The 16330-nt window shown below is 34.4% G+C and overlaps 1 protein-coding gene across 6 annotated transcripts in view; it reads right to left on the reverse strand.

Annotated features, from left to right (window-relative positions):
* LOC100372234 (phosphatidylinositol 4-phosphate 5-kinase type-1 alpha-like) overlaps positions 1–16330 on the reverse strand; it is a 90819-nt gene that overhangs the window by 26329 nt on the left and 48160 nt on the right. For all 6 annotated transcript variants that reach the window (XM_085495234.1, XM_085495232.1, XM_006821094.3 and 3 more), the window contains exons 3-5: positions 5014–5130; positions 3475–3605; positions 1690–1807 (exon numbers count right to left, since the gene is read on the reverse strand). In XM_085495234.1, coding sequence (XP_085351360.1) covers positions 1690–1807; positions 3475–3605; positions 5014–5130 — 366 coding nt within the window. The remainder of the gene's footprint in view (positions 1–1689; positions 1808–3474; positions 3606–5013; positions 5131–16330) is intronic.

Here is a 16330-nt window from a genome sequence, read left to right on the forward strand (position 1 = left end):
TTAACAGATATTGACCAATTAACCCATAAATGGTTAATTCAATGAAAAAGTACACAGGTCTGACAAGATTTGGATTAATGACATGTCCAAGGCTCTGTTATAACATTTAAAATAACAAAATGCAGTTTCTCAATCTGATAATGATTAAACACGATTAATCCATTAGGCACTGACTCATTACAGAGATAAATATGTGTATATCAAGCCTCCTTCCATTCAACGCATGTAGTTTTGTATCGAGTTCCACATAGATAGTCAATATTAATCCAAATGATAGAACAGTATGTGAAAATAAGTGGACCCTGTTTAGCTGTTGTATTGCTCCCAGCCTCAAGTGAGGAATGATAGATGTATAATGAGAGTCACAAGTCCGAAAATGACATCACACAAGTGAAGTTATTAAGGTTTATACATTTATCATAATTGTATACACAGTCCCCAAAGTGTAGACAATTTTCTAGTAGGAAATGTTTTCAATTGACTGAATGATTTAACTATTAGACTAGCTCTAAGCCACTATGTTACGAGGTTAAAACACGGGAAGATGTGATGCACCTTTATTTGAACACATTGTCTAACACCGTCTCTCAGTTTAGTAGCTCAGCATTTTTACTAGATCTCAACTGAAATATGCAACCATAAGTATTTTAACTACAAGGTATCATAACACAAATTATCACACTACTATGTGTACTGCATGTCTGTTTGTCCTCAAAATGTAATACAATGTATGACAATGTTCATTAGTTTATTATGTACAATGATGAAGCTAATGTCTCATGGTACAATGAAATAGCATTATTTTGTGTGTTACAGTTGAGCGTTTTGAGAAACGTGTCCTAATATTTCTTGAAAATTGCTATTTTTAGAACAATTCCATAGAACACAATTTTAAAGAAATATTGCATTTTTTGACACTTTAAAACCCAGACAAAAGGTACTCCATCATTAACAACGATGATCACCAGGCTAGATTTTGAGATATTGCATAATATCTCTGCCATAGGAACCTGTGGTAAAAGTGTTATAATAGTGCCAAAATGGCACCTTTCCACTAAAATACAACCATCAATTTCTCGAAAAAAAGGCTGGTGACCCCCAACTTCTTTCAGGTCAATATCTTTATATTGCCTTGGAGTACAATTTATTGCAAAATGAATAAATTCTGGGTATTTCAATTTATGAGCTGCCTTCTACCTTAATATGATTTAGCTAATACTGTAAAATACTTTATTTTCGCTTGAAATTAATTTTCGTTGAAGGAATGATTCAGTGCAAATAAAATCCAGTGAATATACCTTTCTACTTGTCAAAAATCAGTGAAAATAAATTCCATACAAAACACCTGAAAAATCTTAATTATTAATTCCAGCTAAAATGAAGTATTTTACAGTAGTTAGTTTTATAAAACAGTTATTGTTAATGATTATTTCTCGGATATAATGCCTCTATGTATATGAACAATACAATGAGATACACAAGGTGAACACATGGTGAGGATCTTTTTAAACCCATCTTTTCAATCCCATCTACATTACTTCAGATGAACAAAAGACATTGCAAAATTATTTCAATGCCACAAGTCATCCATACACCTGTCACTATTCCATTTCTAATGACCTTGTGCACAGGTAACTTGTGCTATTTAATTAACACAGATAGGATGACCATAATATTGAGTTTACTTACCAGAAAGTCATCAGGCTGAATACCAAATAATTCTCGAAAATATCTAAAAGCTACCGGGGCGTATGTCTTGAAACGAAAATCTGGATATTTATGTGCCGCTGTTAAGTTACTGCCTTCACTGTAAGTAAAAATCAATACACATTTCAACCATATCATCAAGAAAAATGTCATTACATTGGGTATGTACATGTAATCAAAAAGGAAAGCGCACAACTAAAGAAGTTCATGTAATGTAGAAATGTTGTTGTGCATCACTCTTTGTTTTCGGGTTAGACCTGCATTTTGAATCACTGACTTTATCGGGTATACTGGTATAAATTAGGGTGTATTGCTCAGCAACAAGACATGATGGCTGTCCAACATGTGGCAAGTTGGTGTCACAGATATGAGCTGTCAAGCGTGTAGCAAGTCAGTGTCACAGATTACCCCAGGCACTGGAGGTTGTAATGTTTCGCCCGCCCGGTAGGAAAATGCTACACAAACAGCACTCCAGTCTGACTGCTATCGAAACTGAGTTCCTCGCACTCACTAGTTAAATGCATGCGACCTTTGCACTTTGAACGATAGCCAATCACACGCGACTCTTGACGTAGCTGTTAATAAACAACTGAATATATTAACTAACCATTTATGGGAGATGGCGAGTAAAATCAACGTTCATCCTGTTGGTGTTTTTATCCCAGTTTCTCCAGCGCTGTCGTTGAACGTAAGTGGTTGAGTTCATTTGAGAGTTATTTTTGTCGGAGTTCGTGTCTTATGGTTTTCTTCCACGATCTGGATTTAGTTCACCGCGAAACTTGTTCAAAGTTTCTCGTGTCAGACTGGAGTTATTTTATGGACCAGCGTAATTAATCGTGTGCACTGTATATTATTTTGCTTTTATCATTATTAATTTGCTCTTGTGATAATTTTGAAGAAACACGAAATCACGGTTTCGGCAGATTGTCGGCGATTTTGTCAAAAGAAATTGATGTCAGCTTGGTTTTCTGATGTCAGTGCACACGATCCTATACCAAGTTTCGTTGCAGCTTTTACTTTGTCTTCAATGAGTGCGACAAGAGGTGAAATGACAATCAAAATTGGGTTTTGATCCAAGCCTAGTTCTTTAACAACTAGCAAGACGACTTAAGAGATTTGCTGTAACTAGTCGGCAAAAACACAACAGTGTTACAGCGGTTTACAATCCCTTCAATTGCATGAACTGTTCATCTGTGAGAGTTGGCACACCAGGAATGTATTCTGAAATAGTCTTTAAGGCTTATTTCAGCTTTTTCTTAGCAATCATGGCCAAATTTTCACGTTATGAACAGTTACACACAACAGTCTAAACCGAGACGCACACTGACACCGACAACTGAAAATGGCGCCAGTCAGGTGATTTTGTTTACGACACTTGGTATAAATAGAGTGGGCATTTGATTGACACTCGCATCACCCAATCAGCGCTACATCTATTTTACGAACGGCACACTCAGTTCCGATAGCAGTCAGACTGGAGTGTTGTTTGTGTAGCAATATCCTACTGGGCGGGCAGAATATTACAACTTCCAGCACCTGGGGTATGTCACAGATATGAGTTGTCCAACATTTGGCAAGTTGGTGTCACAGATATGAGCTCTCAAGCATGTTCAAAGGGAGATAACTGGTTGAACAGTAATATGGAATGCGATCAGCAACTCCAACTGAATAATCCATATTTTGGCTGCATGTGTTTTTATTATTAATTATTTTATTACACGTAGCCATAATTGATACAGAAGAGAGAGGATATAACAGTTACTGTACCTTGGAAAGAAAACACTTTCTACAACTGCAAAGTCTTGCATGAGTACATCTCTTTCTGGTTTAGCGGAGAGTCCTCCAACTGAGTGGCCAATACCAAGTTGGATAGCAGACATCAAAGCCGATGATGTGGTCTACAATAATAACAAAAGACTGTATCAATAATAGTCCAGTAATATTAATGAGCTGTAAATGTGTTGGCGGTTTACAACTAAACTTTTTACCTAGTGATTTTAGATTGATATGACATTAAAATGACACCATTTCAATACTAGAGAGAGCAAACTGATAGTACAAGATTACATTTTATATTTCTCTGACATTAAAAAAACCTTTGGCAGAATGCCACAACGACCCTCATACACCTCTGCTGGTAACTTGCAATGATGAAATTTGTATTTGAACAAACACAAACTGAGAACTCCCCCCCCCCCCCCCCGGGTACTTTTAATCCCATGTGTGTCTTGGAAAGAAGCGTTTAAGCATGAAATGTAACCCATGTATAGGTACTTGAACAATCACGATTTAGTTTATAAAATAAAATAAATGGAATATCAGGCGAGGCTACGAGTTAGTTCAGAAATCTGATCGACATAAATGTACTAGTACAGGCATTATGGTATCATTGAAATGAAATGGACACAACTTCTTATATTAAATGTGAAAGTCCTCTGGGTTGAATAATTTGTGAGTAAAAGCAAACTGTGTAAAATGTACTGACAAGTGTTTGAATCCTGACCACCTTAATCTGACCATTTTTAGGCTTGGTTAAAAGCCTTAGTGTAGGATACCAAAAGTGTATGCATTTGCCCTTTCAGGACAGACAGTTTTGGAAGCGATATGTTTGCCACTGTGGATGGATATGTTTACACATCCTTGTAACCTGCTCCCTTGAAAACCTGCAGACGATAATGGCTGCAGCAGACGAAATGGATATTATGCAGTGGTTGCAGTTGATAGGACAGGGCCAACTTGATGAAATTCTTGGACCAGCACCAGAAAATGAGAAGAGAATTGTGGCGCTTCAAAGACATTCTGAGCTAGTGTCAATAATCCGTATATGACTGAATTTGCGTTATTTAACATGCGTGAGTTGTTATTACATGTATTGTTGTAAAATTAGATTTGTGTGTGGTTGCAAACTTTTATTAAAATATTGAATATTAACATCATCATGATTGTCCTTTTTATTTTTTATAAATTTTCTCCAAGCAAACGAAAGTAGTTCTGAGAATTTCTTTGATCATTGGAGCTCTCTGTTGCTATTGACGATGGTCCATACATGGCTCACTGGACTGCAAAAATCCCCAAATGTTCCTATTCTAAAGTGTGTGTTTGATTGGCGGGCGGATGAAGGCTACACTCTCACATGTATTTGTAGCTATTTAGAAATTCCTAGCCAATGATGTCTCTCATACATGTATAACAACACATGCTAAAAACGCAAAGGCTCATGGGTTGACGCTTGTGACACACTATGGCCTTCTGACGCATGTTGACTTAAGTAATCATGATAATAACACAATCATAAAATGATTTTACCTTTTTGTAAGTTGTCTCCCCAAATGTATCCACTCTTCTGTGTCCTATTTTCTTCTCCATCTTCGGTGTGGATGGTGATTTGGACGGTTTTGTACCAGTCTTGTCTACTCCTGATGTCTGTTAATGAAATAAAACGTACAAATTATTATTAATGTGCACAACGAAAGAAACAAACCAATTAAGAGTTCATGTCTAACTTATAATCATTCTGTGGGTAAAACGTGTATCCTTCTTACAGAGACAAATTTATGGTTCATTAAGGTTCATCAATAGTTTCAAGCAGAAAAAAATGTCAACTACTGTAAAACAATTTATTTTCACTGACATTTAATTCCACTAAATTGTAACTTTGTGCATGTTCACAGATTTGGAGGGGATACAATGAGTTATATTGTTATACTACATCTTCACAAGGATTTAATTTAGCAGATTTTACTTATCCAAGGAAATGGCGAAATTAAAATCCAGTGAATAATTAATGCATCTAGAGTAACTTGACATTATGGAGTTAACACAGAGGTCTCTTATAGAAAAAAAGTACAACAATGCTCATTCAATTAGAAAATTCTTTCCACAATGAAACATAATGAGATAATGTGCTGGAAAGTATATTTAAAAATATACAGCAGATTCAGTAGTTTGTCCTGTACTAATACATGGGTGATACAATGTGTTGTAATGTGAAAACTCCTGCATATTCACTTTCAATCCACTGATGTTCATGTACTGTACTGATCCACCTTAGACAGAAAGTGAGAGAACACCCACAATTACACTGAAAATGCAGGATATTCAACAACTGCCATAAGTGCTGAAGTCTCAATTTATATTTGGATCTTCAGTAGCCCATGATGCACTGACTACTAGTTCTTGACCCAGAGCTATATGCACTTCAAAAATTAGTAGCCAAACTTAACTTAATCCAGAAATTTACAAACATATAATTAAAAATTTCTATGTATTCACAAATGTGTGCAAGTACCAAACCATGGATGTGTCACCTCCGTTATCTGCTTCCTGGACCTCAAATATTAAAGAGGAACCAGATTTGTAAATCAAAGATATACTGTAGAATACTTTATTTTCGCTGAAGGGTTGCTTTAAAATCCAGCGAATATACATTTTTTCCAATGTCTCACATTCAACTCATCAAAAATCAGTGAAAATAAATTCCATACATAATTCCAGCTAAAATAAAGTATTTCACAGTATTACAAGTTCCAGTGTGGGACTTGCGAAAATGCTAACACAATTCCTGTTCTCAACATTATATAGAAAGCAGTTTTTTAAACTGGGAGCCCAGCAGGCTATTAACAACAAATTTCCATTTCAAGCCAGTTTACTTCTCTGCTTCATTCTAAGAAATCTGAAAAAAGTGATGCTGAATACCTTGTGACAATCTGGGACAGAGACACTGTTAGCCAAGGACAAGTCTAACTTCGCCATAACCAAGGTCATGTGCAGGTAGATGAAATAGAATGATGATTCCAAGTTTGCAAGAAAACTAGAGATTGTGGGAGAACAATCTCCCTTTCAGAGTTAAGTTGATACATGTGTTTGTTGGTATTTACTATTTATTATACTATAGACAAAGCACCTATTTATACTATCAATACTGTGTGAATTCAGTGTGAATGACTTCTTGCATCAAGCATTTTTCAAGTAACAATGTGTCAAACCACTTTGTAGCAAGCAGAATATTTCCCATTAAACCCTTTTTCTGTCCCCCATTAAGATTCAGTTTTGGTGTTTACCTATCAAACTTTAGTTGCCCTGCTTGAAATATGTCCAAAGGGTGCCATGTATAACACCCAGACAGTTGCTATTCAGTGAGAGCAGTGATTCATTTAAATGACACAGTAAGTCAGTTTGTTAACCAAATAAAACAATAAACATGTACAGTCACAATTGAGAAATGGCTGACTTAAATAAAGAAACATGAAAGTGAAAAGCAAGCATTTAACAGAATGCCCATACAATACAAGTGTCAATTGGTTAAGGTTGAGTAAATGAATAGAGTATATCAGCATCTCTTTAAAAAAAACTTAATGATGCTCATTCAGATTGATACATTTGCTTTCTTTATTTTTGGATTTTAACCTTGTTCAGTTAAAATTAAAGATGCTAGGTGGTAAATAAGAGAACATTTAAAAGAAATAGATGAATAGCGCCCTCTATTGACTGCATTCAGAAAGTATGATGTTGTCTTGGCAACTCACCAATATACTGAGTAGAAAAATAATTGAGTTGAGAAAATGATAGAATTGAAACCAGATTTTTGTTTTTGTTGACAAATTTGTGTTGGCACTCTTGGCTGCATAGCTTTGGTATAGATTATTTTTCCAGTATATTACACATGATTGACATAAGAAACACAACAACATCAATTATTTATATACAGCTATCAATTTTAAGACTGTTTTCACACACTACCAGGCTGTGCAACCATTTTGCAAATGAAATAGAATTAATAGATAATCATGGTGATTTATTTATATTAAAGTCAAATCCAGTGACCACTTCTACATAAAGACCACCTGTTTATAGTTACCACTTCTACATAAAGACCACCTGTTTATAGTGACCACTTCTACATAAAGACCACCTGTTTATAGTGACCACTTCTACATAAAGACCACCTGTTTATAGTGACCACTTCTACATAAAGACCACCTGTTTATAGTTACCACTTCTACATAAAGACCACCTTCTACATAAAGACCACCTGTTTATAGTGACCACTTCTACATAAAGACCACCTGTTTATAGTGACCACTTCTACATAAAGACCACCTGTTTATAGTGACCACTTCTACATAAAGACCACCTGTTTATAGTGACCACTTCTACATAAAGACCACCTGTTTATAGTGACCACTTCTACATAAAGACCACCTGTTTATAGTGACCACTTCTACATAAAGACCACCTGTTTATAGTGACCACTTCTACATAAAGACCACCTGTTTATAGTGACCACTTCTACATAAAGACCACCTATTTATAGTGACCACTTCTACATAAAGACCACCTATTTATAGTGACCACTTCTACATAAAGACCACCTGTTTACCTTCAGGCAGTTCAAAGGCATAACATAATGCATGAGCACTCTCTATAAAGACCACTTGCCTTGAGTGACCATCCTTTCAGCAATATTTTTGCAGATTATCTTTTGTTTAATAATTAATATTTTGTTTACATGTATAATACATTTTAAATAAAGTCAAACTTAAATTGATCAAATGTATAAAATACTTCAGTGTTGATTATCCCGAATGCTAAAAAGAAACACAGTTCTTAATTTTATTTGTTGGATCATGTTTTGCCACAAGTCAGTGTGTCATTAATACCGCCTCAGCCATTTCCACTTTCTGAAAATGTATTAAATATTCACTGGGTTTTAATTTCACTATTTTTGTTGAGTAAAATCCACTAAATTAAACCCATGTGAAACAATATTAGAATTCATTGTTTCCCAGCCAAATTTGTGAAATTACACACAGTGAATGTGCACCAAATATCAAAATAAAACAGTAAAATTTGTTGTGCCAATTTTTACTTCAATTTCACTCTTGCCACTTTAGTTATAAACATCAAGCCCTATATATCGCTAAGCAATCACCACTGAGTGCAGTATATGTTAACATAAATGCATGCAGTCAAATGCTTTAACCCACCACCACCCTCCCCTATATCCACAGAATATATACTCATTCAAACGTTTGTGTTCACGATTGACGAGTACTGTCGTAAAAAAAAAACAATCTTTACATCAAAGCTGTAGCCAAGGGAATCACTAAGATGTTCAACAACTTATAGTCTCTGATGGATGATTTATTTTACACAGACAAGCCCAGGAGGATACAAAGACATCCTTTATGTACATTCACTTTATACACATTTATTTATGTTCAAAGTTCCTTCTCCGATGGCATTGACAGGAAACTGCATTTCCTTTACTTCCTGTAATATTGTTCCTACAATTTTATGATTCTGAATTTCCTCAAAATAGGGCAAGCTAACATTTAGGGTAATCTAGGAAGAGAGACATATACATTTATTTTTCAATTAATTGAGACTAAAATTATTTTGAAAATTGTTTCAAAATTGTTGTCAGAGAGCCATACAATAGGGAATGATATAATCATTGTTGTTATGAAAATAAGCAAATAAAAGCAAAAAAAAACACACTAAAACCAAGGTACTGTGGGTTATTTATATCTATTTTCTTCCAGTTACAATGTATACATGTAAATACGCTGTAAACTATTTTTACTATCAATTTTATAATTTGATCAGTCACATTTATTGCTACTATTAAATTCCATATCATTGAATATTTCTCTCTTACATATTTTCTGCTAGAAACAAGATTTATTTTTTCAGTACATTGTTGAAACACAAATTACTTAATTACAGAAAACAATAGTGAAAATAAATTTGTTGACCTGTCTCCATAAAAAAACGCCTTCTATAAAGTGAAACCACAGTTACAGTGATAAGCACTTAGGAGTTGATCATTACCAATTCTGTCGGTGGGAGGGGGGGGTGTTGTTGGTGAATGAATACTGCAGTCCATAAGAACAAAATAAACCTCATTTTTGAAAGAGAAAAAAAATGTAAGAAATAAAACTAAGGGAACAATATTTTGCATGTTTTCTCTACCATCTCCCCCTCCCAGAGTTTGTAATGGTCCATCCCTTAGCAGGTCAATTAGGATTTATAACTACCCTGGAGGCAACTCACAGTCAATGAATGATTATTTGAGTTATCAAATAGGCCTTGACAATTTATTTTTAAAATCAATTCACCAACGGCTAAGTTTTTTTAAAGTCTGAATTTATTTGCCATATCAAGGAGTTGTTTTAAATGACTCATCAATCTGACTATAATTTGGCCTAAAGAAATCAGACAATAATGGCAGTAATGACCAATCATAATGTTATCTGTACAGAATAAATAAATTGGTCTCCATTTCTAGTACTATTTCTGTAGTGTGTGTGTGTGTGCGCGTGCATGTGACGTAACTGGGCCCAAAACATCCAACAAAATCAGCTAAATTTGGTCTGTCAAAATGGCAGTCAATTCAAATCTTTTCTATATTTTACTCAAGACTTTTTAGTTTCAGTAATGATTAGATACAAGCATATACAAAAGAAAAAAATGGTTAGAATTCATCTTGGGTTCCTTTTCTCTATTTTTGACAAGAGTTCATGGTGATATGTATAGCAATTGGTCAGAACAAGAACATGACCCCTATAAATTGTCATATATCCTGGTACTATGCATGACCCCTAAAGGTCACACATCCTGGTACTATGCATGACCCCTAAAGGTCACACATCCTGGTACTATGCATGACCCATAACGGTCACACATCCTGGTACTATGTATGACCCATAACGGTCACACATACTGGTACTATGCATGACCCATAACGGTCACACATACTGGTACTATGCATGACCTCCAAAGGTAACACATCCTGGTACGATGCATTACCCCTAAATTTGTTCAAAACAAATTTTGCCAGATAGATACTAGGAAGATATTACAGGAAAAACCATTGGCACATTGAAGAAAAATAAAAATGCATAGATACAGCTCTTGATTAGAAATGATTTCAAATGACTGACCTCTAAGAAGGATTTTTATGAGGATGATACTTAAATGATTTTCTCTTCCGAGGCTGTTCCTTGCAAAGTGATTTCCACACAATCAGAATATACTCTCTCATCCAGGTTTCCAAAATTCACAGAGGCCATGGCAGGTATGGCACTGAACTTTGTGGAGCACCAGGTGTGGTGTATGTTTTGATGGAATTTCACAGGTGATGACAGCTAGGCTTTAATTAGAGTTTAAAATATTATGGAACAAGACCACCTAGAATGTACTAGGCAGCCAATGTTATGTCATCACGTGCTGTGAAATTTTTACTGCAGACTTTACTGCAGTCAAGTGTTTATTTACCAACCCTAACTGGACTATTGAGCACTTGTTGTATTCTGTTGTTATGTTGTCAACATTTGATAAAGTTGATCTTTGAGTTGACCACCAAAGGTCAGTCCACCCACACCCTAAATGGATGCAATGTTGTCATGAACCATGGTTAACATCGATAAGGTGCTTGTGTTTCAAGTTTGATTCTGGGATAGCATATTAAAATGCCATAATGCCATTAAAAATAGGATTTCCTTTCACCAAGACTCAAATATGGTTTCTAAGACACAGGTACTACATCAGGGATTTAGATGCCCACCTGATATCATTTGGTATGATGTCTTAAAATTTATCATAATCATTTGAGACAAAAGGCCTAAGCGTTTTCGGTTTAATTTGCTGTTTTAAACCCCAAATAGGGCAAATAATTAGAAATGTCCGATAACACTAGTTGCCATTTTGGACAAAATGTCCTAAAGCACAACTGAACCTCTGCTATATGTACCATCACAACTTACAATTTAACATGAAAAGTCTGGAGAGGCATTGTTCATGTTCAGAACTGTCGCCTAACACAACACAAAAAACATCCCACTTAGATGAGAATAATTACTTTTAACACAATGTGCTTCTAGAACAGACAGCTTACTATGAGCTATACACATGATACAAGTAGATTTGAGATATCATATGGACCACCTTATTGTATATAAAGTATATTCAAATCTTGGTTTTTTCCAACTAGTGTTTTTTCTGCAATTTCTATTTGTGTTATTAGATAATTATATATAATCCAACAACATTTTTTTCAGGTTAACCTCAGCAGATAAGTGATTATCGTATTGTATACTGCATCAATCAAACTGCAGCGAGGTTTGATGCCACTCCAACAAGAATAACGCCAAATAACACGGAATACAAATATATCATTGCGCGTGCCTCGTATGCTAATTCTGCTGATGCTATGGTGTTCCACTTGTATATCACGCAAATGCCCTACGTACACTGTAGCAATTTCGCTGATTTTTTACTCAAATTCGTTAAGATTTAAAAAAAATTCAATATTTGAAAATACATCCATGAACTTGCCAAAATGAACCATTTTTATCACAATTCGTAGTCATTGCATCATATAAACCTGGAAGCATTTTTGATCTGTCACATTACATGTATACAGTACGCATGTGATAAATCCAAAAAATATTCTGTGAAAATGATTATTATACACAACACCAACTCAGAAAAATATTTAAACATTAGGAAAACATACTGTTTAATAATGTGAAGTGCATGTTACAATAGGTAATTTTATTTACTCTATGAATATGAATAATTTTGAGATTTTTCATAACCCTATATTCTTCTTGTTTATAAACAAATAGGAATTAATTTCATAGCTAATGAAAAAACTATGTAGTCATAGCTACCAATAAATAACTTATCCTTAGCAGAGAAAGCCAGCCAGACATAAACATCTAGACATGTAAAAAAAATCAAGAAATGACAAATTCAACTGAATTTAGGGAAGGGGGGTTTAATATACAAAGAAAAAAATAGAAGAATCTATTCTTCATACATAAAACAACCTATATGCTGGTTGTGTTGACAATTTTGTTTTTCTCAAAGACAATCAATATATATAGTTCCAGTAGGGTGGAAACAATCTCTAAACCTTATAGACACAAACACAAACAATATATGACCCTAGAAATGAATGACTGGTGTAATCAAAAGAAAGAAAAATACCTCCATGTTGACAGATTGCTTCTTCACGGATTTGCAATTATGTATGTGAAAGGTCAAGGTGCAAAGTGCATTATTTTAACAATAACCCTACTTTACAATAGTACACAGAAATCTTTATTTACAAGTTATTCGACATAAAAATACATTTGTCGAGTTGGAAATAAATACTGTGATAATAAAATATTCCAAGTATTTTATATGGTGTATATGTTGTACATATGGGATTGAATAAATAATCAAGACTGGGGACCCACCCAGTCTGGCCAGCTCAAATAAAACATATGTCTCATGGGGTGCTTTAGATAAGATTTTGACTTCAAAGTGAAGTAACTTTGCTAACTACATGTGTTTTATAATAATAATACTGTGATGCTGCAGAGGTCCAAATACAGGTTTATGTTCCTCATTAATTTATGTAATTTTTATCGTTGTTTGATATATTGTAATGCGCCCTGGATCAATTCAATTGTAAAAAATGCAATAAAAGTTAATGAATTGACGCATGTATACATGTATGTACATATCACAACAATATTTTTCCAAATGACCAACAAAAATTAGGAGTCAACAACCTTTTTGTCAATTCAAAATGGTTGCAAAGCTATGGGAATAATTTGAAAATACGACTAATGTACACATAGGTCTATATATAAAGAGGAGGGTTCCTCACACATAGCATTCATATGGCATTTGTTTTGAACAGCAGCTGAATGGTATCAAAAATCTGTATGCATAATATGTTTTTGGGTCAAGTTCAAAAGGCAAAGAAAATAATTGTTAGCCATTATTTGTTTAGGGTAGGACACAAGATGGATCCCACACAATGAAAATGCACACACGAATGGTTAAAATTATTTTGGCTATGCTACTAATACCTTGACAATTCATTAACTAAATATTATTAATTATTAAATGTCTTTGGGTGGTTATCCTCTGTCTCATTGGATGGGTGCGGTCAACTATTCACGTGTGAAACATAACGACATGCATTAAATGAAGACAATATTGAATACATGAAACCAAGGTTTATAGTAAACTTTACTGTTCAACTATTTAATAACATTAGCTGTACCGCTATGTATATTGAGTGTAATTAATTTAAAAAAAAAATTGAATTTATACTCTGCCAACCAAGTGTATTTTTTTATTATTTATTATTATTATTCATTCTAAATTTTATACCCTCAAAGTTTACACTAAATGTACCGCCCTCAAAGTTTACACTAAATGTACCGCCCTCAAAGTTTACACTACATGTACTGCCCTCAAAGTTTACACTACATGTACTGCCCTCAAAGTTTACACTACATGTACTGCCCTCAAAGTTTACACTACATGTACTGCCCTCAAAGTTTACACTACATGTACTGCCCTCAAAGTTTACATGCAGTGCCCTCAAAGTTTACACTAAATGTACCGTCCTCAAAGTTTACACTACATGTAGTGCCTTCAAAGTTTACACTACATGTACTGCCCTCAAAGTTTACACTACATGTACTGCCCTCAAAGTTTACACTACATGTACTGCCCTCAAAGTTTACACTACATGTACTGCCCTTAAAGTTTACACTACATGTAGTGCCCTCAAAGTTTACACTAAATGTATTGCCCTCAAAGTTTACACTACATGTAGTGCCCTCAAAGTTTACACTAAGTGTACTGCCCTCAAAGTTTACACTACATGTACCGCCCTCAAAGTTTACACTACATGTACCGCCTTCAAAGTTTACACTACATGTAGTGCCTTCAAAGTTTACACTACATGTATTGCCCTCAAAGTTTACACTAAATGTAATGCCCTCAAAGTTTACACTAAATGTAATGCCCTCAAAGTTTACACTACATGTACCGCCCTCAAAGTTTACACTACATGTACCGCCTTCAAAGTTTACACTACATGTAGTGCCTTCAAAGTTTACACTACATGTAGTGCTCTCAAAGTTTACACTACATGTAGTGCCCTCAAAATTTACACTAAATGTATTTACAGCAAGAATTGTAACATACTTATGTTGGAGTAGAAAGACTCTCCCCCTTCATCCCTTTCATCTCAGCTAATGAGATCATTCACTATGTCTAAGCTGAAAGCATGTTAAAAAAATCTGAATACCAAAACATTGATGAACAATACAACATAATCAAACAAGAATACTGAGAATAATACATACAATGTACAAATAAAATGCATACAACATTGCATTTGATGAATTGCAGCTCTAGACATTTATATTACTGAATTCAGCCCACATCTTTTTACGCACGCACAATTTTCTCATTATTTTTCTCAGATTGGATGATTCTCCACTTCAATATTTTATTGATGGTCAGATTCAAAAGAAGGTAGTTTTTATAGTTATGACAAATTTGCTGGATTATTTTTTTTTACCAATGCCCACAAAACTGTCTAATCAGGTGAAATCTTTCGCAGGAAAAAACATTCATGGAAGTGTAAGAATCTCTCAGAAGGTTGTTCCAGAAATACACTACAATTTCAGGAAAAGGAAAAATTTTTTCAGAAGTTTGTCAATAACAATAGAATGTATACAACAATTCCTTATCATAACAGTATTACTTTTTCTCATGAGCAATTTACATACAGAAAGACAAGGAGTCCTTCATGAGTACAGTGGCTCCACATAAAAGTACATGTTATTACAAGGCTTGAAGTCTAGACAATCACTGACTTGCATACAGATCACATTAAGTCACACAAACATTACAGATGGCACAATCCAGACAGACCTCTACAATAGCTGACACCTACAGGAGTATGGCTATGAATTAGTTATCAAATAATGAGATATTTTGATGATGAAATAATTATACATGTATTCAGTAGATATGTATGACATGTGGCATGATGTATACTGTGAGGTTATTATGAAAAAAATACAAAGTATGTGCAATGACATGATTGAATTGACTAACGTGTAACCATGCCAACTTTTCATCTCATTTTCAGCTTTTATTAGAATTATTAACTAGAATGTTTTCTAATGGATGACACCCATCTAAATTACCTCAGCTATTTTATAATAAGACATTAATAGATTCGGATATATTAACACATAAATATATGGAGTAAAGTTATCAAGTACTATCAAAAATTGAAAAACAATTACCGTAAGTCAAACCAGTGTTATGAATCACCTCTAAATAAAGACCACTTTTGAGTAGTCCCAAGGCATAACGTATGAGCAGCCTTATGTATAAAAACCACCTGTCTGATTATGACCACCTTTTCAGCAAAGTGTTTACAGATTCAACCTTCATTGTTTAGGGAAGAAAATAATAATTAGCATTCTGTATATAAAATAATTTTTCTGAAATCAAACTTATTTGATTTTGATAAATGTATTTTTGTTTCAACAGTACCATCTCATCATTTTTTGGACAAATATTATTATTATACATGTACCTCATGACCATGACAGCCAATCAGATTTGCGAATTACAGGTAGACATATTCCTTTGTTGACCTGCTGACATGCATGTATTTGTATGTTTACCTCTTTCTCTCAAATTTACCTGATGAACGCCAATAATTTGTCAAGGAAACATAGTATGCGGCAATATTCATGAACTGATTAGTTTGCCAGGCTTGCATTCACTATTTGACTATCTTATT

The sequence above is a fragment of the Saccoglossus kowalevskii genome, chromosome 21 (genome assembly GCF_978046115.1).
Source record: "Saccoglossus kowalevskii chromosome 21, keSacKowa6.1, whole genome shotgun sequence".
NCBI lineage: Eukaryota > Metazoa > Hemichordata > Enteropneusta > Harrimaniidae > Saccoglossus > Saccoglossus kowalevskii.